Consider the following 26,898-nt stretch of genomic DNA (forward strand, 5'->3'; position numbering starts at 1 on the left):
CTCGCCTCCTAGAGCTCATTCCCCTCGCTGCCGGCTGCCCGACTCTGTCCTGGACAGCGTGCCCGCCAGCCACCGCCAGCCATGGCGGGGCCTCGGGGCCTCCTCCTGCTCTGCCTCCTGGCCTTCTGCCTGGCAGGCTTCAGCTTCGTCAGGGGCCAGAAGGTGAGTGTGAGCCCGCTGCGGGGGCACATGGCATCCAGGCCCTGCCAGCCAGCGGTGGGAGCATGGAGGGACTGAACACGGAGGGCCATGGGTCTGGGGACATGCAGAGCAGCTAGTGCCTGTCTGACTGCTGAGCAGGCCCGGGTGGCCAGCCTGCCATGCCCACCCCGTGGGCTGAGGGCTGAGTGTGGCCACCTGGGAGCAGGCTGTGTCGGCCTGCCCTCCTCTAACAGCGCCTGGCCGGCCGCCGGCCCAGAGCCCCCCAGGCGGGTGAGGGTACGAAGGCGGGCCCACCCTCCTGGTGCCCTGCCCAGACTGAGGCCCAGGTCTCTGTGTGGACCTTGCCTGGGGACTGGAGACGTAATCACTGCCAAGCCCCGAGGGACCCACAAACTGGACATGGAACGTGTGTGTGCACGTGTGTGTGCCTGTGTCCAGCCCCAGGAGGGCCTGGAGGCAGGATGAGAGTCGCCCGCAGCCAACAGTAACACCCTCCAGCCCCAGAGCTGCCGCTGACCAGCCACAGTCCCAGGCAGGTCCCCTTGAACCCTCACAGCCTCCCCTGGGGCGAGGCGTCCTGCTGTTCCCCTTGTGGGAATTAAGGCCCCGATGATGGAGACGGGCCATTCTCACGCTGAAGCCCTGCTCTACCCACTGCCCGTGAGTCCCCGGCTCACCAGGTGTGCTGGGGAGCAGACAGGGTCCTGGTGTGCGGCTGTGGCCGTCCCCTCTGCCAGGCCTCTGTGTGCAGCCACCTCAGGCTGCAGGTCAACCCAGGCCCCACGGTAGGAACATTGTTCCCACTGCAGCTTCTGGAAGAGTCTCCCACCCTGTGTCTGGGGACAGAGTCCCTTGGCTGGGACCTGCCTCCAGGTGAGGGACCCTCTCCTGTGAGGCCAAGTTCATCAGCCTCCTGGGGCAGCTGCTCCAGTGGCACTAATGGGCAGACTGAGGTCCAGAGAGGGGACGGGTGTACCCCGGATCCCACCCCCAGGCAGTCCCAGGCCCCCTGCCACTGTCGGGCTCCTTCTCTTGTATTCCTTGTGGTCCCTTGGAAAGGCTCCACCAGCTTCAGAGACAGGTCAGAGTTGGGGACAGGCAGATGTGAAGCTGAGAAGGTGACTGCTGGGGGAAGACCCAAGGGTTCCAGGGCTATGCTGAGCCCTGCAGGGGGGCTCCTGCCCTTGCCTTGACTCAGTTTCCCCAAGTACACAATGCAAGGGAATTTCAAAGTCCTCCCCACCTCCTCATGCTCTGGGCAACGAGGACGGGGGTCAAGAGTGACCTCGGGATGGAGTTTTTTCCTTGCCAGATACCTGTGGCTCTGCCCACCCTGAATCTGGGGCTGGGGCTCAGCCTGCCTGGGCCAGGGAAGGGAAGAGGGTCCGGGGGTCTTTGTGGACCGAGAGGCAGAGGTGCTGGCCCATCTCACACAGCCACTCGGCCCTGTGTAGACGGTCGGCCCTCCCTCCGTGTCTGTGCACGCTGCATCCATGGGCCCAACTAACCCTGGATTGAAAATAATTGGGAAAAAAATTATATTTCTACCGAACACGTCCAGGCTTTTCCCCATTTACATGCATTACAGAGTACTAGGCATGGTTAGTAAACTAGAGGATTTAAAATATACGGAGGGTGTGTGCAGGTTACATCAGGGACTCGAGCATCTGCAGATTTTGGTGTCTGAGGGAGGTCCTGGCACCAGGCCCCACAGACACTGAGTGATGGCTGTATTAGGATTGGCGGCTCCCGGGGAAGAGACGTCCTGGGCCATACACCCAGCAAGCGGCAGCAGCAGGACAGGAGCGCGACGCAGGCAGTAGAGGCGGGGGGGCGGGGGGGGGGGCCAATGCTGCGGAGAGGCCTCAGCGCGGTCCCCGCCGTAGGCACGGGCAGCTGCGGCCTCAGTCTGAAGGGAGCGGGGCACTGTCCCGAACCCAGCCCTGTGCCCTGCCCGCTCTGATCTAGGGCAGGGGAGCAGGCTGGAGGTCCCTTCTTCTCTGAGAGGGTTTGGATTCTGGGCTCTCAGCCTCAGAAAGTCCCCACCGTCCCCACTTTCTGAGCTGGGACCCCAGAAAGTCTCAACTTGGGGGGTTTCATCCACCTTCTCACCAAAGGCGTAAGACTTCGTGTGTCCTCAACTTCCCCAGCAGCATCTCCCTGGGAAGCAGACATTGTGACATAGGTCATAGTGCTCAGGCAGGTCCCGAGACGCCCCAGGAAAAAGGGAATCTGATTCAGCACTCAGGCTGTGACCCAGTCTCACTCCACCCCGCGGGACCAACAGAGATGTGGCTCAGGCCACTAACGCTCCTTCCAGCCCCTGGGACAGAGCCAGGGCCCCTCGGTGTGGTCCCCGGGGAGGCGCTGATGTGGCAGCTGCTTTATCCGTCCATCAGCATTTCACACACTGACACACACTGACGTCCTGTGAGTGTCCACACCAGGACCCAGAGCCCCAGCTCCCTCTGGGGCCCTGCCTCGCCCTGGCCGTGCCCCAGAGTGGGCACAGCGCTCCCTTCCCTGGCCGTGCCCCAGAGTGGGCACAGCGCTCCCTTCCTCGCCCTGAGCCCTACCCAGGGCTGCCCGACATTCCTCTGAGAGCTGGTGCCCTGGCCAGAGTGGTGGCCATGCTGGCAGTTTTGCCCGCTGGCCAGGTGGCTGTGAGGAGAGCCCGCTGCCCACCAAGCCCTGCCCTGAGCCAGCAGCTGCTCGGCCCTGGAGTTGCCCAATTTCCTAGTTGCTCCCTGGCTCAGCAAAGATGAGCTCCAGGGTGGGAAATGAGACTTCAGCGTCCCGGCCGCACAGCTCAGCTCTGAGGCCTCCCAGAGCCACTTCCCTATTTCCAGACCGCAGAGGCATGAGCGGAAAAGGCCAAATCACAGTGGCACACAGGCTCCGGGGCCTCGTGTTCCCCAGAGGAAAGTGTTGGGGGCATTATTTCTCCTTTTCTCTTGCTTTGAGAAGCCACACATCTGTCATTCATTCTAGGAAAGGGATGTTCCAGGCTCACTCCCTTTGGACCACAGTGTGCTCAGCATTTTTCTTTTTCTGTTTTTTTTTTCCCCTGTTTTTTTTTTTTTTTTTCCTTATTTCCCACCCAATCACAACAGTGAGTTCAGCATTTTTCAAGATGAAAACATCTTGGCTTCTCCAGGCTACGCCCCAATCCCCTCAGACACCTTCCCTCTGCCCCTGCCTCTCACTAGAACCGAGAGTTTAGGTTCTGCCCGTCCAGGGCACAGTGCTGCGTGTTACTGGGACTTTGTTGCCATAAAAGGTAGCCCCAGTGGCGGATGCTGGGAGCTATGGCAGGCGTGAGTGGGACTGCAGGGCTGGGGCTGTTGGCAGTGCCCCCGTGCCCACGGCATGGCGGCAGGACCCCCTCACACCTTCCATCCCCCACTTAGGTGTTGAGCCCTTCCCCCAATTCATCCCACCACCCCGAGTCCTCTGGAATGTGTCCCTGCCTGGGCCCTGGCCACCTTCTTCCCCTGCCTGCCTCCACCTCTCCTCTGTCCCCATGCACAGCACGGACTGAGTCCTGGGGCGGCCCTGGACTCTGTCTTCCCCCCAGGCTTATGAGGCCCTGGCGCCCTGGCCACCAGCCTCTCCTGAGGTCACTCTCTGCCTTGTCACACGTGGTCCTTTGCTCCTTCCCACTCCCAGCCTTTGCTTCTGCTGGCCCTGGCTGACTCTTGTGTAGCCTTCAGGTCCCAACTCAACTGTCACCTCCCCAGAAAGCCATCTGGGCTCCCAGCCTGGGTGCTCTTGGCCCCCTTAGCTGCCAGCATCGCCCATCATCGCCCGGACCCCAGGGTCCCCGCCTGTGGGTGGGGGTGCCGGGCCTGGCCTGGAGTGAGGGCTCAGTGGCCTGTGGCTGCCCGGCCCAAGCGTGTGCAGACCACCGCCCTGCACACCGCTGCTCCCACGCGCCCAGCCTCTCAGGGCGGGGGTGTCTCAGCCTCCGACCCCCAGGCCGTGGAGAAGGCCCTTGGGCTCCGGCAGAGAAGGTCACTCTGTAGCCACGTGGGGAAAAGCTCAGAGCAGCGCCGAGGCTGGAGGGGCACAGCTGGAGCCCTGCACTGCCCCCAGGCCCGTGAATTGAGGTTGGAATTGCTGTGTTCTCCCAGTGTCAGCTCTGTCATTTATTGTTTCTTTATTTTTAAACGAAAGGCAAAAATAGGCACGAGGCTGGGAGTCCAGGTCCTAGTCCCTGGTTCACACCTGTCACAACTCTGGACAAGGGCTGCCCCGCAAGTGTCAGTCTCCCCTGACAAGGGCCAAGGTGGAGTGACAAGGCCAGACTCTCTCTGTCAGGAGGTGTAGCCTCCGAGCGTCCGGGCCGTGAACACAGGCTCTCACTTTGGCCTCAGTGGCTCGTGCCAGGCAGGGTTCTCGGGGCCTTCCCCACCCTCAGTGCGTTCCCACTGAACAGATGGGAAACTGAGGCCTGGGCCCGTGCTGGGCCTTGCCGCACTCAGGACAGAGGCAGGACTGGGCGCGGGGTCCAGGCCCCTCACTCTACCCCTGTCTGTGGCCCAGGTGCGGTCCAAACGCTGCGACACAATGACCAAGTACGTCACTCACGTACCCTGCACCTCCTGCGCGGTCATCGAGAAGCGGGCGTGCCCTGTGGGCTGGCTTCGCGAGGTCCCCGAGAAGATATCCCAGGACTGCCGGTGAGGACTGAGCCCCATCCTCGCTGGCGGCAGGGACCCGAGGGGGCACTCGCTTACGCACCTGTGGACGCCCTGGGAGGCAGCGACCGGGAGGGAGGAGGGTGTGAGGGCCGGGGGCAGGTGGGGCTTGTTGGGCGCCTGCTAAGGGCCAGGCCCTGTGCTTAGCTTGGGCCGGGCAGAGCAGGCAGGTGGGTGGGGGGGCTGTGGGGAGGGGCTGTGGGTGGGAGCCACTCCCGCCACCCTGCCTGATCTCTGCCCTCAGCTACGAGGTGCAGCTGGGGGACGCCGTGGTGTCCATGGTGGGCTGCAGTCGCGAGTGCTGGAAGGACGTGGTGCAGAAGGCCTGCTGCCCCGGCTACTGGGGCTCCCAGTGCTACGGTACAGAGGGGCCCGCCTTGCTCCCCACGCCCCAGCCCCACCCTGGGCTCCCCCTCAACTTGTTCTTCTAATGAGCACTTAACTGAGAGCCTCCAAGGCTTGGCCCCTAGCTCTGGCTGCCCTGGGGGAGGGACTGAGTCTGGGTTGGCCAGAGCTGCTAGGGTCAGAGGTAAGTGGAAGGTTCTGGGGACAGAGCTGAGTTTTGGGGGGGTCCACAGAATGCCCTGGGGGTGCTGAGACCCCATGCAACGGCCACGGGACCTGCCTGGACGGTATGGCCAGGAACGGGACCTGTGTGTGCCAGGTAAGGGCCGGGCAGGGTGAGGTGGGGAGCTGGGAGGGGCCGTGCTGAGTTGGTGCATCCTCCACCAGGAAAACTTCAGCGGCTCAGCCTGCCAAGAGTGCCGGGACCCCAACCGGTTCGGGCCTGACTGCCAATCAGGTGAGTGTTTGCGAGGCAGGTGGGCAGGGTCAGAGTCAACCTGGGGAGCTGTGGGGACACAGTCCCAACACCCAGCTCCCACCTCTTCCTTCTGCCCCCATCCCAGCCCCTCAGCCCTGCAGTGCCCCTTCAGGAACGTGTGTTTTGCTTCGTCATACCTCCAGGCCCTTGCATATGCTATTCTCCTTAGAGGATTCCTCCAGGAAGCCCTCCCTGAACATCCAGGCTGGGTCCAGTGCCTTCTTCCGGGTTCCCACCACACCTATGGTCCTGCGTCACAGTTCTGTACTCCCAAGGCTGTACCTTCTGAGCTGAGCTCTGCAAATGCAGAAGGCAGGGACCCTGTGTGCCTGGGCGAGGCTAGGGTCCCACCTGTCCCTGTGTGTCCCTCCCAGTGTGCAGCTGTGTGCACGGCGTGTGCAGTCATGGCCCTCTTGGGGACGGAAGCTGTCTGTGCTTTGCTGGGTACACCGGGCCCCGCTGCGACCAAGGTGAGCAGTGCCACCGGGGCAGCAGGGCCACTGTGGCCAGAGCAGGAGAGGCCAGCGGGGTGAGAGATGGGGCCTGAGCCTCGGCAGGGGAGGGGTGTCATGCAGGACCTCCGCTGTCCAGAGGCCCAGAAGAGGCAGGGCCCTGCGCAGAGTCCCACAGCAAATGAGGCAGAGCATGTTTGATCCGTGTTCCCCCCAAACCTGGGCTTTGGGCCATCGCAGTGCTCTTTCCTCTCTGCCCAGAGCTGCCCGCCTGCCAGGCCCTGCACTGTCCCCAGAACTCCCAGTGTTCTGCAGAGGCCCCCGCCTGCAGGTGCCTGCCTGGCCACACCCAGCAGGGCGGTGAATGCCGAGGTAAGCCTGTGACCTGGAGGCTGGGGACCCCAGCTCAGGGTGAGCGGGGCGGGGAGGGTACCCTTTTGGCCCCGCGAGTGCAATGTGGCCATCTGTAGGGAGGCAGAACTATCGCTAGGGGGACAGAGGGCCTGTCCTCGAGGCCTAGGTCAGCCTACGCACTCCACCTTCTGGCCATCCTGGTGGAAGATGTGAAGACGACAGGGGCCCTTGGTGCTCGGCTCACTCAGGCCCTCTCTGTCCCGGCAGCGCCCGACCCCTGCCGGCCATCACCCTGCTCCCCATTGGCACGGTGCTCGGTGAGCCCCAAGGGGCAGGCTCAGTGTCACTGCCCTGAGAACTATCATGGCGACGGGAGGGTGTGTCTGCCCCAGGACCCGTGCACCGTCAACTTCGGTGGCTGCCCCAGCAACTCCACCTTGTGTTTGTACCAGAGGCCAGGCCAGGTGAGCCAGGGCCCCGGGCTGGAACTGTCCCCACAGTGCACCCACTCACGCTGGCCATGGGACCCTGAGCAAATCATGGGCCCTCTGGGAGCCTCAGCGGCCCCACTTGTAAGTGGGGGGAGGGTGACAGCCCTCTTCTGGGAGGGCAGTTGTGGGCACCAAGCAGGGGTCCGTGGGTGGGGCAGAAGCCAGTGGTCCTCGGGGACGGACATGGTGTCTCCTGCTGCTCCACCGCGCCAGGCCTCCTGCACCTGTCGGCCAGGCCTGGTCAGCACCAGCCGCGGCACCTCTGCGGGCTGCTTTGCCTTCTGCTCCCCGCACTCCTGTGACAAGTCAGCCACCTGCCAGCTGACCCCCGGTGGGAAGACCAGGTGGGCACAGGGGCCCGAGGCTGGGGAGGGGTCTGGGCCGGTGTGCACCTCAGCCCGAGGCCTCCAGGAGGGGTGGGCGAGGGCTGGGAGGTGGCTCTGGCCACAGCCCTGCCCTAAAGGCTGTCCCTGGGTCCCCAGCTGTGTGTGCAAGGAGAGCGAGGTGGGCGATGGGCGTGCCTGCTACGGACACCTGCTCCACGAGGTGCAGAAGGCCGGCCAGATAGGCCTGGTGCCCCTGCTGCTCAGAGCTGCCGTGGCCATGCTGGGTGTGTGTCCCGCCCCTTGCCCCAGCGGAGCGGGCAGGGAGGTGGGGCGGACTCTGGATTCCCATCCTCTGCCCAAGAGCTGTGGAAGCCAAGAGTGGGCTGTGGGAGGTGTATGATGGGAGCTGTCCCCGGCCCTCCACCTACCCTAAACCTGGACCCCAGCTCCCCAAACCTAGGATCGATGCCTGCGGGTCTTCCCGCACACAGGTGGATTTCCCCAGGGTCTCCCAGGTCCGTTCCGATTTGCCCTCTCTGCCCCCCAGACCAGGGCTGCCGGGAGATCCTCACCACGTCGGGCCCGTTCACCGTGCTGGTGCCGTCCTTCCTCTCCTCCAGGACCATGAACGTGAGCCCCTCCCTGTCGAGGAGCTGGCCACCGACCTTGTGCCTCCCCTGGGTGCTGCCTCAATCTCCAGGACCCTGAGAGAATCCACTGCTCACACTCTGGGCAACAGAGGCCTGGGGCGTCTTTCCCCTCCACTGCTTGGGCGGGGGTGGCACGAAGAGGACTGGCCACCGGGGCTCACTTGGCACCATCCCCTGCATCTGCAGGTGTCCCTGGCCCAGCAGCTCTGCAGACAGCACATCATCGCAGGGCAGCACATACTGGGGGACGTGGGGACCCAGAAAACACGAAGGTGGTGGACGCTGGCCGGGCAGGAGATCACCGTCACCTTCAGCAGCTTCACAGTAAGGGAGGGACCCCAGCCTGGGGGACCAGAGGAATCACAGGTGGGGGACACAGCCTGGCAAAGGTGTGCGAGTGGGAAGGAGCCTCGGGACAGAGGCTGGCGTGTGGGATCTGGCCTGACCTCTCGTGTCTCAGCAGAAATACACCTACAAGTACGGGGACCAGCCCCAGCAGACCTTCAACATCCGAAGGGCCAACTACATAGCAGCCAATGGAGTCTTCCACTTGGTCACTGGCCTGCGGTGGCAGCCTCCCTCTGGGACCTCTGGGGATCCCCAGGTGAGCTGGCACCTTCGCCTCCCCTCCCCCGTGCTGCTGGGTGACCTTGGACGCTGCAGACTTCAGGGAGGGAGGAGGCAGGGGCAGTTCTGCGCAGGGCCAGAGCAGCCTCACCCCCTTCCCTGGGAGCCTCACCTTCATCCCTTTCTGCAGAGAACTATCGGCCAGATCCTTGCCTCTAACGAAGCCTTCAGCCGGTTTGAAACCATCCTGGAGGTGAGCTGTCGGGGGGCAGTCCCAGCCCCTCTGGGCTTCTGGGCCAACACTGCTCGTTTTCCCAGAATCTGCCCCACAGTGACCGGGGCTTCTGGAGTAGCATGGCCTTTGCCCATGTCCCTCTCCTGGAGCCTGAGGCTTTGTGGTAGTATGGACCCACTGTCCACGTTTCCCACTTACTTGGAGTTCCCTGCGGGCCAACGGTGGCAGGGCCCAGGTGGGGCTGAGGTGGAGGCTGGCCACGGAGCCCCCCTGAGCCTCCCTTGCACCACAGAACTGTGGGCTTCCCTCCATCCTGGACGGACCTGGGCCCTTTACAGTCTTCGCCCCAAGCAACGAGGCCGTGGACGGCTTGCGTGATGGCCGCCTGATCTACCTCTTCACAGCTGTAAGCTCTGCAGGCAGGAGGGGCTGTGGGTAGGGGGGCACCAGGGCCTCCAGGAACCAAACCCTCTCTCCCCTGCCAGGGTCTCTCCAAACTGCAGGAGCTGGTGAGGTACCACATCTACAGCCACGGCCAGGTGCGAGGTCTTCTGGGAGGGTGGCCAGCTGGCACCTGCTGCTGGGCTCCCGGGGTGGGGTATTTGCGGGTTCTGGTCTTCCCAGGGGCCCCATCTCCGCCCCCTCACATCCAGACCACTGCGGCACGGAGGAGAGCCTGGGGACCAAGGGGGTAGCCGTGGGTCACCTAGGCAGGACTGGGCATCAGTGCCCAGCCTAAAGCCACACTGTCCCTCACGCAGCTGACTGTTGGGAAGCTCATCTCCAAGGGTCGGGTCCTCACCATGGCAAACCAGGTGCTGGCCGTGAACATCTCTGAGGAGGTGAGATCCATGGACATCTGGAACGAATGGACCGGTGCAGGGCTGGTGATGACCAGAGTCACTCAGCCTCTCTCAGGCCTGCCCGTGTGCTCTGAGCCCTGTGGCAGGCAGGACGCTGTGCAAGACCCTGGTGGGCTCATGTGGAAAGCAGGCATAGATCAAATTCCTCTCCTGGGGCCCACGGGGGTCGGGGGAGGGGGAGGGGGAGGGGAGGAGCAGGGGAAGCATATAGCAGCAGGCTACTGGGCTCCGTGTGGCGGAAACCACATGGGTAGGGCCTGGAGGCTGGAACAGAGTTGCCGGCTAGTGCAGAGGGGAAGAGGTGGGCACAGCAGGTCGGGCCTTCAACATCACACTGAGCCACCCTGCCCTCGCCTCCATCAGCCCCTCCTTCCCTGCCAGCTCTGCAGGGGTGGAGGCGGGTGGTGAGGGCTGGGGTGGGGCCTGCTGGGCTGGGGGTGGCACAGAGGGTCTCTGCCGCAGGGGCGCATCCTGCTGGGACCTGCGGGGGTCCCGCTGCGGAGAGTGGACGTGCAGGCTGCCAACGGCGTGATCCACATGCTGGACGGCGTCCTGCTGCCCACAACCATCCTGCCCATCCTGCCCCAGCACTGCAACGAGGAGCAGCACAAGATCGTGCCGGTGAGCCTCAGCCCCCGCCGGGGCCAGTCACCCTCTCCCCAGGCAGAGCCCCCAGCCGGCAGACTCCCCAGGGCCCGCTGGACCCCCCCACACCCTGCCCTCCCGGCCCCGTGGGCTCTGCCTTTGAGACAACTCTCGCCACCCGCTCCACGCACCCACCGTGCCCCCGCCTCCCTGCTCTTTCTCGGACACCAGCTCTGCCCTCTGCCCATGATGCCAGCCCGGGCTGTCCTGTCCCTCAGGCCTTGGCTCACGTCACTTCCTCAGGGTTTGCTGAGTAAGCAGTGACTAGCCTCTCTCCCTGTCCTCCCCACTACCCCGCCCAGGGCTCCTGTGTGGACTGCCAAGCCCTGAACACCAGCACGTGCCCCCCTAACAGTGTGAGACTGGTGAGCACCCCTTGGGCCAGCCCTCAGGGCCCCTGACTCCCGGCCGCCTGCTGAGGTGTCTGCCCTGGGTCACGCAGGGGAATAGGGGCGGGAGGCCAGGCCAGACCTGGAGGCTCAGGGCCTCACAGCCCTACTGAGGGAGGGAGCCCTGGACCCAGGGGGCTGAGGTCCCTTGACCGGGGCTGCCTGGAAAAGGGGCTGGCCCAGGACCCAGACCTGCTGACCGGCCTTATGTGGCCCACCCCAGGACCTCTACCCCAAGGAGTGCGTCTATATCCATGACCCTGCTGGGCTCAACGTGCTGAAGAAGGGCTGTGCCAGCTACTGCAACCAGACCATCACGGTGAGCCTGCACCCCTGCTGCCCGCCCAAGCCCTCCAGCTGGGGCTGAGTGGGCTGCTGTCCTCAGAGAGCAGCACTGCAGACCAAGGGCGGAAGGGGTGGCACAGAGGGGCCTTACCCACTCCCTTGCTCTAGAGATGGGACCAGGGAGCAGAAGCAGCCTGGCCAGGGAGGATTGTGGCCCAGACAGACCCTCAGACATGCTCTGTCTCTTGCAGAAACTTGGCTGCTGCAAAGGATTTTTTGGGCCCGACTGCACGCAGTGTCCTGGGGGTTTCTCCAACCCTTGCTATGGCAAAGGCAACGTGAGTCCCATACTTCCCTGGGGGAGGCGTGGGGAAGACAGGTGACTCCCTCCTGAGCTGGCCAGTGACTGGCTCTGTGTCTGGACCAAGCCCGCCTCTCTCTGGCCTTGGGGTCCTCATATCTAGGCAATGAAAATTAGATCAAATTATTTCTCATTTTAATTAAAAATTAGATTTTTTCCATTTATTTTCAAAAAGGCAACTTGTCAGTAGTTTTCTTTTGTGTTTTGTTTTTGTCACTTTGTAATATCAGGGTTACTCTAGCACCTGGCTGTGAAAGAACACAGGAGTTATGTGTTTCTAGGTTGAGCAGAAGTCACCCATGATGCCTGCAGGGCCAGGTGCCTTTTAGGGGGCCAGGTCTTTGTCAGCATCAGTGATTTTGAAGGTCCCTTCCAGGGTGAGCTCTTATGGGGAGCAGGAGCTCGGAGCCAGCCCGTGGAGGGGGAGGGGATGCTGGGGAAGGGGATGTGGAGAGTCCCTTTCCCATGACTGATGACTGATCCTGCCTCCTGCCCACCCTCCAGTGCAGCGATGGGATCCAGGGCAACGGGGTCTGCCTCTGCTTCCCAGACTACAAGGGTATCGCCTGCCACATCTGCTCCAACCCAAACAAGCATGGAGATCAGTGCCAGGAAGGTGGGTGGTCCTGGCCTAGGCTGCCTCCTGGGGAGAAAGAGGGTCTGCTTAGAAAGGGGTCTGGGGGCTCCAAGAAGGGAAACAGGGCCCCAGGAGGAGAAATGAAGGCCAGAGGGAGTGGAGGAAGATTTAGGAACAGAAATAGATGCTGTCTCCCTCACCCATACCAGGAAGAGAACTGCGGTTTAATCTAAAGCATGCAGGAGTTAGGTCAGACACACTGAAGAACTTATTGGTGGGGCGGGGGCGGGGCAGCTAGAATGGGATGATTAGAAAGCTCAGAACACCCCTCACATTTCATATGCCCGTCCATCGAGTCTGGGATGACCTCTGATTTTGTGACCCTGAAGTAAAATCTATACTGGCTGCCCTATTCCAAACCTCCCCCCACCAATCCATCCTGGCTCCCAACCAGCCCTGCCTCCTGCCTCAGTTTCCTTACTCCCATCTCGTCCCTGCAGACTGCGGCTGTGTCCATGGTCTCTGTGACAACCGTCCAGGCAGCGGGGGTGTGTGCCAGCACGGCACGTGTGTCCCTGGCTTCACTGGCCGCTTCTGCAATGAGACAGTGGGGGACTGTGGGCCCACGGGGCTGGCCCAGCACTGCCACCCGCATGCCCGCTGCGTCAGCCAGGCGGGCGTCGCCAGGTGAGGACTCGCGCTTCCTCTCCACCCCATCCATACCTTGCCTCTAGCCTCTTCCAGAGGCTCACTGGAGGTCCCTTCTCCACCCCTCCCCCCAGATGTCTCTGTCTCGATGGCTTTGAGGGTGATGGCTTCTCCTGTACACCCAGCAACCCCTGCTCCCACCCAAACCGTGGAGGCTGCTCAGAGAACGTCAGTCCCCTTGCCCCTTCCCTGAAGTTCTGACGCAGGGGTGGGGACGTAGGACTCCCTGGCCCTCTACCCATGGCCTTGTGTCCCTGAGTTATTTATCCATGGCTCTCACAGGCTGAGTGTGTCCCTGGGGCCCTGGGCACCTACCACTGCACATGCCACAAAGGCTGGAGTGGGGATGGCCGCGTCTGTGTGGCCATTGATGAGTGTGAGCTGGACGGGCGAGGTGGCTGCCACGCCGACGCTCTCTGCAGCTACGTGGGCCCCGGGCAGGTGAGGCACAGCAGGCCCAGGGACAGCAGAGTGGGGTGGGGGCTTCTGTTCTGGGGGACTCTCTCCCTGCTCCACTCCTGGGGCCACACGCTCAGTGTCTCAAACCTCAGCTGCGAGAATCCAGTTCTGACGGGCTGAGTCGTACCACCTGGGTTAGTTTACTCACCCACTCATCGGTTTCCCTCGTGTCGTCAGGCACCTGTTACGTGCTAGTCCTGTCCTAGACTCGGGGAATGTGATACTGAGCAAAACAGGAAGAGACCCCTGCCCGTGGGAGTGACATTCCCAAATCTTTAGGCTCATGGAAATCCAGCTCTGGAACTTTGAAGTCTCAGATTCTAGTCACAGGCTCTTAGAGGCCCTTCAGGCCTGGTGGACCCAAGTCCTGACAGGCATTTAAAGGATACCTAAAATGCCAAGTGGGAGCCAGGCCTGGCTTGTTCAGGGTCAGCCTTTGCATGGCCCAAGCCCATGCAGGGACCCAGGGGGTTCTCTGTCCTCCCAACTCCCGACGGCCTTTGGGCACCAGCCCGCGGGGCCTTAGCGGTAAGAACTCAGAGGGTGCGAGAGCTGGAGCTCAAACCCCATCTGGGCCTTCAAATTCAGAACGGAGTTGTCGAGTGAACAGGTGAGATGCCCCCAACTTGGAACAAGGGCAGCTGAGATCAGGCGGGGGGTGGCCTCACTGGTCACTCACCTGCAGGGTGGACGAGCCGGGGGGCTACTGGCGTTCAGTGGGAGGGATCAGAGCAGCCCAGCAGGGTGGCAGGGATGGAGGTGGGATCTGAGCCGCCATCCCTGGGACTGGCCTTGGCAGACACCTGCCCACTTGCCACAAGCCGCTGGCCTCAATGGCCTTGGCAGGGCTGCAGGCGCAGAAGGGCCCCAAGTCTCTGTGGGTGCTCCCCTGCCGATGCCATCACTTTCTCGGACCATCCAGAGAGCCAGTTTCCCCTCAGGGCCTCAGTCTCCCCACGCAGAACACAGATCTCCAAGAGGGGGAGCTGGGAGAAGCTCCTCTGGGGTCTGGGCAGGCTCCCTGGGGGTGGGGGGGGCAGTACCCAGCGAGAGCCTAGGAGTGGAGGAGGAGAGGGTCGGGCGCATGGTGCGAGGAGGCCCCTGTTCCTGACCTCTCCAGAGCCGGTGCACCTGCAAGCTGGGCTTCGCCGGGGACGGCTACCAGTGCAGTCCCATCGACCCCTGCCGGGCAGGCAACGGTGGCTGCCATGGCCTGGTGAGGGGGTGTGAGGGCTCAGAGCCCTGGGGAGGCTTCTGGGGCGGGCTCGGGCTGCAGCTCCATGCCTGTCCCTGCTTTTCTTTCTCTCTCTCTCTCTCTCTCAGGGTCTGTCTCCTGTCAGGATTGGGATCTTTCTAAACTCCAAATCCAACTATATCCCTCACTTGTTCACAGAATAAAGCCTTCACCCCTTCTTATTAAGGCCACAGGCCCTGCACATGCCAGCCCAGCCCCCCATCCCAGCTGCCCCCCTCTGCTGCACCCCCAGTGCATGCTCCTCTGGCCACTCTGAGCTCCTCCCTGCCCAGCCTTGCTTTTCTCCATCCCCCACACCCCTGATCACTCCCCCTGCTCTCAGCTCAGGCTCCTGAGGGTGCAGGGCCTGCTAGGCGCTCCCACCGCCCTGGGCTCCCCCGACCCATCTATCACGATGGGGGCAGATGCACATCAAATGCCCCGTGATCCAGGAGTGCAGGGCCAGGCACACCCGAGCAGTCCCAGGAGCACAGACGGGGTGGCTGGACAGGCAGAGAGATGGGGGTGGGGCCAGCTTGCCACATGGGTACTGAATAGAGGGCCTTGTCTCTGCCCCACCCTGACCCCAGGCCACCTGCCGGGCAGTGGGCGGAGGTCAGCGGGTCTGCACATGCCCCCCTGGCTTTGGGGGTGATGGTTTCAGCTGCTATGGAGACATCTCCCGGGTAAGTGGTGCTCACATTTGTTTTCTGTCTTCCCTATGCTTGGGGGGGAGTCCTCTTATGCACCTCCGGTGGGAGAGGGGGATGCTCAGGGTCCTTGGTGGGGAATGGCTTGAATTTGCCCTTAGGCACCTGACCTCAGCTCTTTCCCTCCTCTTAGGAGCTGGAGGCAAATGCTCAGTTCTCTGGCTTCTACCAGTGGTTCAAGGTAGGATAGGGCAGAATGCAAGGGTTGGGCTCAAATCTAGGAGGTCTGCCTGGAGGTGGGGTGCCATGTAACATCTTTAAGAGCTGGAGCAGGTGGTCTCTAGACTGCCTTCGTCACTCCTCCTGCCCCCCGCTCACTGTGTGCATACAGAGTGCTGGCATCACGCTTCCTATTGATGGCCGAGTCACAGCCCTGGTGCCCAGCGAGGCTGCGATCCGCAGGCTGAGCTCTGAGGACCAAGCCTTCTGGCTGCAGCCGAGGATGCTGCCAAACCTGGTCAGGTGGGGTAGCCTTGGCTGGGCCATAGGAGGGGCCTTCTGTATGGGACCCAGCCCCTCCCCAGAGGGTCCTCAGCCTGGCATGTGCCCACCCCTTGGGGTAGAGCCCAGTCCCAAGGGTCTCTGTGAGTTATACTAACCTATTCCATGACCTCCCACAAACTTTGCCCCTTCAGGGCCCATTTTCTCCAGGGTGCCCTCTGCGAGGAAGAGCTGGCCCGGCTAGGTGGACAGGATGTGGCCACCCTGAGCCCCACCACGCGCTGGGAGATTCATAACATCAGTGGGGTATGTGGTGAGCTCTGGGCAGCAGAGGGGACCAGGCAGGGCATGGGAGGGAGCTCGAGTGGCTGCAGGGCCCCCAACACCAGGGCCTCCATGGGATGAGACTGGGCTCCCCTGGCCCTGCCTAGAGCCTGGTTCAGAAGATGTGCTCAGGACACCTTGCTGATGGGCAGTGTGCCTTTGGGCCAACAGTGACCACCTGCCAGGGGCTATCTGTCCACCTAAGTCTGTACGTGCATACTCCATCCCTCTCACCACGGGCCCTGGGGAGGGTCTATGTGCTCATGTGGTAGATCCCGAGTATGAGTGTCTCAGTGGGCCAGGTGGGGCTGCCGTGGCCAGGCTGGGCCATGGGAGGGGGCTTCTGTGTGGGACCCAGCCCCTGGGCCAGGCTGGGGACCACCAGCAGGTACCTGTGTGCCCAGCAGCCTCTCTGTTGAGGCTGTACCCACACTTAAGCATCTATCTGTGCCCACCTGTGACTGAGCGTGGCTGCTGCCTTCCAGAGGGTCTGGGTGCAGAATGCCAGCGTAGATGTGGCTGACCTCCTCGCCACGAACGGTGTCCTACACATCCTCAGCCAGGTATGGCCAGAGCAGGGTGTGTGCAGGGAGCCTCTAGGCAGGCCAAGAGACAGCGACACCCTGACCAGTCCTCATGCTCTGCGCCAGGTCTTACTGCCTTCCCGAGGGGACGTGCAGGGTGGGTTGCTGCAGCAGCTGGCTTTGGTGCCTGCCTTCAGCCTCTTCCGGGAGCTGCTGCAGGTAAGGGAGGCTGGCAAGAGGGGGAGTGTCTGTTCGGGGGGTACCGTCCCCTGTGTCTGGAAAGGGCTGGCTGGCTCCCCGTGTCAGGGTTGAGGACCAATATTCCCATCCCTGACCCCCGCCCCCATCCCTAGCGCCACAGGTTGGTGTCCCAGATTGAGGCCGCCACTGCCTACACCATCTTCGTGCCCACAAACCGCTCCCTGGAGGGCAACAGCAGCAGCCTGGTGAGGCCGTAGGGATGGGGCAGTGAGGCGGGAGGGTGAACCCCCCGTCCCACGGCAAAGGGACACAGCGGGGGCGACGTGCCATCCAGGGCACTTGCTAGTCCTGGATCCCCTGAGTGCTCCTTCCTTCCCAGGATGCAGACACAGTGCGACACCACGTGGTCCTAGGGGAGGCGCTCTCCGTGGAAGCCCTGAGGAGGGGGGGACACCGCAGCTCCCTCCTGGGCCCCGCCCACTGGCTCGTCTTCTACAACCACAGCGGCCAGGTTTGGGTGACATGGAGCAAGGAGACCCTATCCCGGGGACCCTGCTCTTGAGGACCCAGTCTCTTTGGAGTCTCCCCAGACAGCCTCCAACTTCTGCCCCTCCCATCCCTGGAGATACCTCAGCCCTGGGTGCCTCCTGACCTCACAGCCCTGAAGGGGAGGGTGGTGGGGGGGGTGCGGATTCAGCCTCCTATCCCACCCCCAGCCTGAGGTGAACCACGTGCCGCTGGAAGGCCCTGTGCTCGAGGCCCCTGGCCGCTCACTGTTTGGCCTGTCGGGGGTCCTGACAGTGGGCTCCAGCCGCTGCCTGCACAGCCATGCGGAGGCCCTGCGGGTGAGAGGCTGGGGACACAGGAGGGCAGCTGGGGAGTTAAGAGCTGGGGGCTGCCGGCTGGCAGGGAGGGGCACTAGGGCAGCCTGCCCTGGAGGAAGGATGGTGGGTTGGGAGCCCCTGACCCTGGACTGCCTGACGCCCTGCCCTCCTTCCTTCCAGGAGAAATGCGTAAACTGCACCCGGAAATTCCGCTGCACTCACGGTTTCCAGCTACAGGTGAGGCTGGACTTAGCACAGCTCCGACCCTGCTCTGCCTGCCCTTGCTGCCCCCAAAGTGCCAACCCCCCACCCCCACCCCCAACCCCAGCCCTGCCTGGCCGAGGCATGGGGAACTGGGCAGCTGACTTCCCTGGTGGAGGCCTGGAGGTCTGGCCCAGGTCTGCTCAGAGATTCACTCAGGTTTGCGGCCTGAGGCCTGGATCCTACCTGCCTGCCCGCCCTTTCCTGCCCTTCTGTTATCCTGCTTATCTGTCAGACGCCTGTAGTTTGTCTGTCTCCCCACGCACTGCCCTGCCCCTGCCTAAGCCACTGGCTGACTCCTCCTGCCTGTCCCCGCCCCCGTTTCCAGGACACACCCAAAAAGAGCTGTCTCTATCGATCTGGCTTCTCCTTCTCCCGGGGCTGCTCTTACACATGTGCCAAGAAGATCCAGGTTTGTCCTGAGCCCCCCAGCCCAAGTCTGGCCAGAGAGGAGGCGGTGGGAGTGGGTGGGGGCCCAGGAGAGGAGCTCAGATTGGATGTCAAGGGCAGAGGCCGGGCTGGGACTAGGGTAAGGTTAGCAAAACAAAGGCCCAGAGGAAGGGGAGGGGAGAGAGGTCTGGAGTTGGAGGGCTAGTGTTTGTCCCTGTGTCTAACCACTAGGGAGTGGGGATGGGGAGAGGGAGAAAGGGGCTCAGTCCAGAGTGGCTCCAACAGCCAAGCCCCAGGGGCAGCAGCTGGGCCTGGCTCTGACCCCCACTGTAGGATTGGGGCTCAGCTCTTCCCTGCTTGAGCCTCAGTTTCCCCACCCCTGCTGGAGGAGGGTTGTAGAAGGCTTTCTCCATGCCCCTTTTGTCTCTGACTTTCTACCAGTCCCTGGGTGTGGGGTTCCAAGTTGCTTTGTTCTATGGCCCTGTGGCCCCAAGATGCCTCCTTTCCTTTCCTCTGACATCTGTCCTGGCCCGTATCGGGGCTCTCCCTCCTTCCTGCCCCCTATAGGTGCCCGATTGCTGCCCTGGCTTCTTTGGCACGCTGTGTGAGCCGTGCCCGGGGGGCCTCGGGGGAGTGTGCTCGGGCCACGGGCAGTGTCAGGACAGGCTCCTGGGCAGTGGGGAGTGCCGCTGCCACGAGGGCTTCCACGGAACAGCCTGTGAGATGTGTGAGCTCGGCCGCTACGGGCCCAACTGCACCGGAGGTGAGGTCTGGGGTGAGGGCGGGGGAGGTGGGGGGCTCCTGGCAAAGGAGGGCTGGCTAGAGGCACTAACTCCTGTCTTCCCTTGTCCCTCTTGCAGTGTGTGACTGTGCCCATGGGCTGTGCCAGGAGGGGCTGCGAGGAGATGGAAGCTGTGTCTGTAATGTGGGCTGGCAGGGCCTCCGCTGTGACCAGAGTGAGTGGGTCTCAAGGGCGAGGGGTGAGTGATTACGGGGGAGGCAGTTCCTGGGTCTGAATGACTAGAGCCATCCCCTTACTCTCCAGAAATCACTGGCCCTCAGTGCCCCAAGAAGTGTGACCCCAATGCCAAGTGAGTGGGTCCAGCCTGGGGCAGGTGGGCAGGTGGGCAGGGGCCTGGGGGTCAGGGCAGGGGCTGGGCAGGCACAGCTGAGCAGCTGCCGTCTCTCCTAGCTGCATGCAGGACTCTGCTGGAGCCTCCACCTGCGTCTGTGCCGCGGGATACTTGGGCAACGGCACCTACTGTTCAGGTCCAGCCACATGGATGCCAGGGCCCCTCCCTGAAATGTTGGGGTGGCTGTTCCCACAGAGCCCCCTCCACTCCGTCTAGGTCTAGCCTCTATCACTGTCCCATCTCGGGGCTTACCTCTCCCTCTGACCTCTTCCTGTCTCTCATGCCCTCCTCTCCTGTCCCACCCCATGCCTGCTCCTCACAACTCTCTGGAACCATCTACCCATAGAGGTGGACCCCTGTGCCCATGGCCATGGGGGCTGCTCCCCCCATGCCAACTGCACCAAGGTGGCACCTGGGCAGCGGACATGCACCTGCCAGGATGGCTACATGGGCGACGGGGAGCTGTGCCAGGGTGAGGCTGGGCCCCCACCCAGGTGCATGTGGGGCTGGGGGTCTGGCTTCAGGGATCCAAGTGAGCCTAGAAAGGGCTGAGGGCACAGGTGTGGGGGCTGGGGGCCGAGAGAAGAGGGGATGAGCACCCGAAGATACAGACGGACAGATGAAGAGAAGGGCTAAGGGCCACCCCCATCCTGTGTCTTCTCCCCCAGAGGTTAACAGCTGTCTCATCCACCACGGGGGCTGCCACATTCATGCCGAGTGCATCCCCACAGGCCCCCAGCAGGTCAGCATGGCAGGAATGGATGCTGGGGCTGTGCCATTCCCTCACAGGGTGGGGGCTGCCCTTCAGAGCAGGCTTGGGGAGGGGGTGACCATTTTATCCACGGTGCTGGCCAGCTGTTGGCTCCCAGAAACCCCACTGATCAGGATTTGGGACAGGTCTCCTGCACGTGCCGAGAGGGTTACAGTGGAGACGGCATCCGGACCTGCGAGCTCCTGGACCCCTGCTCTCAGGTCAGGCCCCCAGTGCTACGCCGTTTCGCAGGGAGAGGAGACTGAGGCAGGAACCAGCCCTCCTCACCCAGCAGGGTCCTAAGGGCCTCTGAAGGGTGGGCAACACTCCCCTCAAGCTCAAGTCTGGCTGATCAGTAGGAAATAGGGCTTTGGGGGTTGAGCTGCGACCTTCATGGCCTCTTCCACAGGGCTGGGAGGAAGAGAGGGGTCTTGAAAGCCACTGATTCCTCCCTCTCTTGTCCCTGCCTCAGCGCAATGGAGGCTGCAGCCCTTATGCCGTGTGCAAAAGCACGGGGGATGGCCAGAGGACATGTACCTGTGACACAGCCCATACCGTGGGTGATGGTTTCACCTGCCGTGCCCGAGTTGGCCTGGTAATGACACCCAAGTCTGAGCCCTGATCTGGTCTTGGCTGTGCTCCATGGGCCTGACCCCATGGTCTTGGCTGAGACCCCAGATTTGATCCTGATCCTGGCCCTGACCATGACCCTGAGCCTGACCCGACTCTACCTGGGCCTGACCCCAGGTGTGACCCGTGAAACTAATCCTAACCCCAGCTCAGACCCCCCAGCTTTCCTTTCCCCATCTCTGCCTTGGCCAGACCTTGGGCTGCAAGTGCTGGGACAGGCACCAGGCCCTGTGGGGGCCACTCAAAATCTGAGCTGATCCTCGCCCCCCCAGGAGCTCCTTCGGGATAGGCACGCCTCTTTCTTCAGCCTCCATCTCCTGGTGAGTGTCCACCCTGGGCCTCTGCGATCTGCAAGTCCCACCCCTCTCTGGGCCTTGATGTCCCCATCTGGTCAGAGGGTTGGCTGGTCTGGTCTCTCAGAGTCCAAGTTTTTCCCAGAAGACGTGGAAGCCCCACCTTGGTCCCAGGTTGCTCCCCTTCCACTGAAGCTGTCGCCCCCGACCCCAGGAATACAAGGAGCTCAGGGGCGAGGGGCCTTTCACAGTCTTCGTGCCTCACGCAGATCTAATGACCAACCTGTCACAGGTATGCAGCCCCCAGAGCGAGGCTGAGGAGGGATGGGCACTCCGGTAGTGTGGGATGGGCACTCCGTGTGGGCAGAGGCAGCAGTCAGGGTCCCCACTCCCCTCACGATGCCACTCCAGGATGAGCTGGCCCGGATCCGCGCACATCGCCAGCTCGTGTTTCGCTACCACGTGGTTGGCTGCCGGCAGCTGCGGAGCCAGGAGCTGCTGGACCAGGAGTATGCCACGGCGCTCTCCGGGCACACGCTGCGCTTCAGCGAGAGGGAGGTGAGCCTCGGCCCTGCCCGCCGACTCGGCCCCACTCGAGCCCGGTGCCCGCGTGCCTGTGCCTGCCCCACGGGTTAAGACCCTCGCACCTCCCTTTAGCCAGGGGCGCTTCAGCAGGAGGGAGATAAGCCCCGCCCACTACAATGGGCCTGCCCCAGGCCTAGGACTCCAGCTCCTGCCGCCCCTCCGCCCCCAGTATCCCCAAGTCCCGCACCTTTGCGTGCTTCTCCGAGAGGACATGAGCTCCGCCCCCTCCCCTGGCTGTGTCCTAGGTCCCGCCCACCTGCCCTAGTCCTAAACCGGAGACTCCCCCAAGCCAGGCTCCGCCCCCACCTCGGCCACCCTCCCCCCGCTCCCAGCTCAGAGCACCCCACCATTGGGCTTCATTCAGCCCCGGGCCCCACCTACGCCCCACCTACGCCCCACCCCCAGGGCAGCATCTATATCAATGATTTCGCGCGCGTGGTGAGCAGTGACCACGAGGCAGTGAATGGCGTTCTGCACTTCATCGACCGTGTCCTGCTGCCGCCCGACGCGCTACACTGGGAGCCTGACGCTGCCCCGGTCCCGCGGGTAACCTGGGCACGGGCCTGGGCACTGGAAGGCAGACGGCTGGGGGCCTGGGATCCTCCCTTCCCGCCTGACCTCGCTGTTCATGAGCGCCTTTCCCCAGAGAAACGTCACTGCTGCCGCTGAGAGCTTCGGTTACAAGATCTTCAGCGGCCTCTTGTCGGTACTGCTCCCGTGTGTGGGCCTGTCAGTGTGTGCATATGCCTGTGTGCGTGCAAGTGTGTATCCTTACCTGTTCATGCACACCCACCTGTGTGCAAACCCGTTCTATGTGAACACATCTGTGTGAACTCACATGTGCATAGGCCATGTCTGTGTGCATAAGCTTCCCGGTGTGAGTACAAGGGTGTGCTTATGTGTGCCGGCATACCTGACAACAGTGTGCATGGCTGAGGCATGTGCAAACTTATCCCTGTAAGTGTGCCCATGTGTATGTGCCTGGTATGGCCACAGATAAATGTGGCAATGGGAATACAGCTAGGTCTCTGGAGCCCCTCCCTGGTGTCTGTGGTCCAGCAACCTCCCTCCCCTCCACCAGCACCCCCTGCCTCTGACCACTAGTTTCTGACTGGGCTGTGACTGCCACACCTTTGCTCTACCCCACCAGGTGGCTGGACTCCTGCCCCTTCTTCGAGATGCCTCTCATAGGCCCCTCACAATGCTGTGGCCCACAGACTCTGCGCTGAGAGCCTTGCCTCCCGATCGCCAGGCCTGGCTGTACCATGAGGACCACCGTGACAAGCTGGCAGCCATTCTGCGGGGCCATGTGATCCGCAATGTCGAGGTAAGTGCACCCCCAGAACTTGGTCCTCGCTGTCTACAGCTCAGCCTGCCTCTCCAGCTCCAACCATGGCTCCATCTGCTCAGGGCTTGGCATCTGACCTGCCCAACCTGGGCCCACTCCGAACCATGCATGGGACCCCCATCTCCTTCTCCTGCAGCCGCGCCCGACCAGTGAGTCTGGGGAGAGGGCTTGGATGAGGGAAGCAGGAGGCAGGGGCCCTGGCAGTAGGAGGCTGCAGTATACCTGTGACCCCCATGGACCCTACATCCTCCCCCTGCAGGGTGAGCTCATGGTAGGTGAGGATGATGCCCGCATTGTGCAGCGGCACTTGCCCTTTGAGGGTGGCCTGGCCTATGGCATCGACCAGCTGCTGGAGCCACCTGGCCTTGGTGCTCGCTGTGACCGCTTTGAGACCCGGCCGCTGCAACTGGTGAGGGAGGCCATAGGCGGATGGGCACGAGCCCAAGCCCAGCTGTGGTGTCCATCCACTTGACTTCGCTGTGTTGGTCTCCATCCCTTTCAGAAGACGTGCAGCATCTGTGGGCTGGAGCCACCCTGTCCTGAGGGCTCACAGGAGCAGGTAGGGGCTGGGGGCTGAGTGGCAGGTTGGGCAGGGCCCAGGGAGCAACAAACTTAGGCTGTCTGCGGCCCTTTTCGTCTTGGCACAGGGCAGCCCTGAGGCCTGCTGGCGCTACTTCTCGAAGTTCTGGATGTCCCCTCCGCTGCGCTCTCTGGCACTACGCAGCATCTGGGCCCGGCCTAGCCTCTGGGGCCAGCCCCAAGGCCGGGGCAGGGGCTGCCATCGCAACTGTGTCACCACCACGTGGAAGCCCAGCTGTTGCCCTGGTCACTATGGCAGTGAATGCCAAGGTGAGCATCCTGCTGACTGGCTCCTCTGGTCCCCAAGATAGCATAGTGCATGGCTCTGGCCATTGTCCCTGAGAGTGTTAGGGAGCTCTAGGACTGGGGAGGTCTGGGCAGTGAGTAGATCTTACTAGAGAGAATGCTGGAAGAGATGGCATGGGTGTGTAGATGGTACAGAACCTGGTGGGGAGTGCTGGGGGGGCCTGGAGAGTTTCTAGCAGTGGGGGGACATGGGTGGGGAACAGATGGTGGAGCTAGGCTGGGGGTGCATGTGTGGGGGCCTTGGTGAGAGCCCCTGCCCCAACTCAATTCTCCCACCCCCTCCCCCAGCTTGCCCTGGCGGCCCCAGCAGCCCCTGTAGTAACCACGGCGTGTGCCTGGACGGCATGAGTGGCAGTGGGCAGTGTAGGTGCCGTTCAGGTTTTGCTGGGACAGCCTGTGAACTCTGCGCTCCAGGTGCCTTTGGACCCAATTGCCAAGGTGGGCTGTCCCTGCCCCACCCCACCCCACCCCACCCTACTCCCTGGTTCTCTTGGCCCTGTGTGCCAACTCCATCCTCCTGTCTGTCCCTCTGCCTAGCCTGCCGCTGTGCCTCACATGGCCACTGTGATGAAGGCCTTGGGGGCTCTGGCTCCTGCTTCTGTGACGAAGGCTGGACCGGGCCCCGCTGTGAGGTGCAGCTGGGTGAGTGGCCCTTGTGCTTGTGTCCAGCCTCCCTGCACACTTGCGTACACTTGCATATACCAGTGCCTGCCCCAGCTTCACTCAGGCGAGGGCAGTGAGGGTGAGTGGGACAGGTGGAGGCCAGGAGGGCAGCTACTAACTTGGTTATATGGGGGTGGGCCCCGGGGGACAGAGCTGCAGCCTGTGTGTGCCCCGCCCTGCGCACCCCAGGCCATGTGCCGTGAGGGCAACAGCTGTGAGTGCAGCCTGGGCTACGAAGGGGATGGCCGAGTGTGCACAGGTAAGAGGTGGGTGGGGATGTGGAGGCAGGAGGCCCCCACTCCCCTGCAGCCACTGGGTGCAACCACTCCCTCCCTGCCTTCAGTGGCAGACCTGTGCCAGGATGGCCACGGTGGCTGCAGCGAGCATGCCAACTGCAGCCAGGTAGGCACAGTGGTCACCTGTACTTGCCTGCCCGACTATGAGGGTGATGGCTGGAGCTGCCGGGCCCGCAACCCCTGCGCAGATGGCCACCGTGGGGGCTGCAGTGAGCATGCCGACTGCCTGAGCACTGGCCCGGTGAGCATGTGGGGAAGCCCAACAGCCAGGGTGGGGAGGCCCCGCAGACTGGCTCCCTGATCTCTGAAGGTCCCCACTCTTCTCCCCACCCCCAGAACACACGGCGCTGTGAGTGCCACGCAGGCTACGTGGGTGATGGGCTGCAGTGTTTGGAGGAGCTGGAGCCACCTGTGGACCGCTGCCTGGGCCAGCCACCACCCTGCCACGTGGACGCCGTGTGCACTGACCTGCACTTCCAGGGTATGCACCCCTGCCTGCTTCTCGTGCACCTGCTTTATCCCTCAGTGCCGGCCAGCTGACCATGTACCCCTCCCTTCTGCAGAGAAACGGGCTGGTGTCTTCCACCTCCAGGCCACCAGTGGCCGTTATGGCCTGAACTTCTCAGAGGCTGAGGCGGCATGTGCGGCCCAGGGAGCCGTCCTTGCTTCACTCCCTCAGCTCTCTGCTGCCCAGCAGGTGTGTGGGGCCTGGGAGTTGGAGCCCAGCCTCGGGGTGTCCCTTGAGTTGGAACACTGGGTTTCAGCATCCCTTCCTGCCCCCACAGCTGGGCTTCCACCTGTGCCTCGTGGGCTGGCTGGCCAACGGCTCTGCTGCCCACCCTGTCGTTTTCCCTGCGGCGGCAGACTGTGGTAACGGTCAGGTGGGCATCGTCAGCCTGGGCGCTCGTAAGAACCTCTCAGAGCACTGGGACGCCTACTGCTTCCGTGTGCAAGGTGTGTCTTCCCCGCCAAGCCCCACTCCCTGGCTTTGCTCCTTCCCACCAGTCTGCCAAGCCACTGACCAGCCTTTCCTGCAGATGTGGCCTGCCGATGCCGGGATGGCTTCGTGGGTGATGGGATTAGCACGTGCAATGGGAAGCTCCTCGACGTCCTGGCTGCCACCGCCAACTTTTCCACCTTCTATGGGGTGTGCGGTGGCCCAGCCTAGGGGTGGGGGACACAGCCCAGCCAGGATCCTGGGGAGGGAGCCTGCTCACAGCCCTGTCTCCCCACCCTCCCAGATGCTACTGGGCTATGCCAATGCCACCCAGCGGGGTCTTGACTTCCTGGACTTCCTGGATGACGAGCTCACCTACAAGACACTTTTTGTCCCTGTCAATGAAGGCTTTTTGGACAACATGGTAACTAGCAAAGGCGTGGGCAGAGCAAGTCTGCGCTCTCAAGCTGGCTCAGGCCAACAGGTCTTGCTCTGCCCACAGACGCTGAGTGGCCCAGACCTGGAGCTGCATGCCTCCAACACCACCTTCCTAAGCGCCAACGCCAGCCAGGGGACGTTACTCCCTGCCCACTCAGGCCTCAGCCTCGCCGTCAGGGATGTGGGCCCCAACAACAATTCCTGGGCCCCTGTGGTGAGTCTGGCCCCTGCCCATGCCCTGCCAGCACTGGCCCTCACTCACCACCGGCTGACTCTGGTCTCCCTGCAGGCCCCAGGGGCAGTCGTGGTCAGCCATGTCATCGTGTGGGACATCATGGCCTTCAATGGCATCATCCATGCTCTGGCCAGTCCTCTCCTGACACCCCCACAGCCCGTGAGTCAGGGCCCCTCCTGTTACCCCTGCTGCTGTGAGTTGGGGGTGGGAGGCAGGGACGTCTCTGGCCAGGTTCTTGATGCTCTCCTTGTTTCCAGCGGGCGGTGCTGGCACCTGAGGCGCCGCCTGTGGCAGCAGGTGTGGGGGCTGTGGTAGCTGCTGGAGTACTGCTGGGCCTGGTGGCTGGAGCCTTCTACCTCCGTGCCCGAGGCAAGCCCACAGGCTTTGGCTTCTCCACCTTCCAGGTAGGGCTGGGCTGGGGGCTGCCATCAGTGGAGTGGGGTCGTCTGGCTTGAGGGTCCTCACGCCTCTGCCTGCTCCCAGGCAGAAGATGATGCTGATGATGACTTCTCCCCATGGCAAGAAGGGACCAGCCCAACCCTGGTCTCTGTCCCCAACCCTGTCTTTGGCAGCCATGATGCCTTTTGTGAGCCCTTTGACGTGAGTGTGGGGGTGTGGGGATGTGGGATGGGCCAGGCCCTGGCTGCGCCCACCACAAGCAGCCCTCCTCCCCTAGGATGCGCTCCTGGAGGAGGACTTCCCCGACACCCAGAGGATCCTCACGGTCAAGTGACGAGGCTGGTGCTGA

The 26,898-nt window shown here is 62.9% G+C and overlaps 1 protein-coding gene across 4 annotated transcripts; it reads left to right on the forward strand.

Annotated features, from left to right (window-relative positions):
- Positions 1-26,892, forward strand: STAB1 (stabilin 1). 4 transcript variants are annotated; one of them, XM_069475807.1, is made up of 69 exons: positions 1-162; positions 4,708-4,844; positions 5,107-5,222; positions 5,441-5,526; positions 5,595-5,664; positions 6,060-6,155; positions 6,399-6,509; positions 6,759-6,955; positions 7,196-7,326; positions 7,465-7,592; positions 7,856-7,938; positions 8,145-8,324; positions 8,422-8,562; positions 8,716-8,778; positions 9,053-9,166; positions 9,246-9,299; positions 9,522-9,602; positions 10,086-10,244; positions 10,571-10,633; positions 10,881-10,976; positions 11,194-11,280; positions 11,808-11,919; positions 12,381-12,567; positions 12,663-12,756; positions 12,871-13,029; positions 14,168-14,263; positions 14,872-14,967; positions 15,125-15,172; positions 15,323-15,453; positions 15,627-15,738; positions 16,242-16,319; positions 16,407-16,499; positions 16,634-16,726; positions 16,861-16,992; positions 17,198-17,326; positions 17,486-17,542; positions 17,895-17,978; positions 18,524-18,719; positions 18,817-18,912; positions 19,002-19,047; positions 19,149-19,225; positions 19,436-19,561; positions 19,758-19,831; positions 19,987-20,061; positions 20,313-20,435; positions 20,743-20,790; positions 20,978-21,055; positions 21,175-21,321; positions 21,754-21,894; positions 21,995-22,054; positions 22,499-22,675; positions 22,759-22,845; positions 22,956-23,105; positions 23,199-23,255; positions 23,344-23,545; positions 23,870-24,019; positions 24,119-24,223; positions 24,396-24,503; positions 24,588-24,781; positions 24,877-25,021; positions 25,104-25,237; positions 25,326-25,494; positions 25,578-25,687; positions 25,782-25,901; positions 25,980-26,129; positions 26,205-26,309; positions 26,408-26,554; positions 26,634-26,750; positions 26,827-26,892. In XM_069475807.1, the coding sequence occupies exons 1-69, from the start codon at positions 82-84 to the stop codon at positions 26,881-26,883; spliced, it is 7,746 nt and encodes a 2,581-aa protein (XP_069331908.1). In that variant the 5' UTR covers positions 1-81; the 3' UTR covers positions 26,884-26,892. The 4 variants fall into 4 exon arrangements, with proteins under 4 accessions (XP_069331908.1, XP_069331909.1, XP_069331906.1 ...); XM_069475808.1 differs by having other exon boundaries at positions 8,145-8,282; XM_069475805.1 differs by having other exon boundaries at positions 25,980-26,309.
- The last annotated feature ends 6 nt before the right edge of the window (positions 26,893-26,898 follow it).

Source organism: Eulemur rufifrons, chromosome 7 (assembly GCF_041146395.1).
Source record: "Eulemur rufifrons isolate Redbay chromosome 7, OSU_ERuf_1, whole genome shotgun sequence".
NCBI lineage: Eukaryota > Metazoa > Chordata > Mammalia > Primates > Lemuridae > Eulemur > Eulemur rufifrons.

Bases quoted from the DNA above. Each gene is read 5' to 3' on its own strand.
- STAB1 (XM_069475805.1), top strand. From the start codon at position 82: ATGGCGGGGCCTCGGGGCCTCCTCCTGCTCTGCCTCCTGGCCTTCTGC. The intron at 5,223-5,440 runs GTACAGAGGGGC...GGGGGTCCACAG, and splicing joins CTGGGGCTCCCAGTGCTACG to AATGCCCTGGGGGTGCTGAG. The intron at 22,676-22,758 runs GTAAGTGCACCC...CCATCTGCTCAG, and splicing joins ATGTGATCCGCAATGTCGAG to GGCTTGGCATCTGACCTGCC.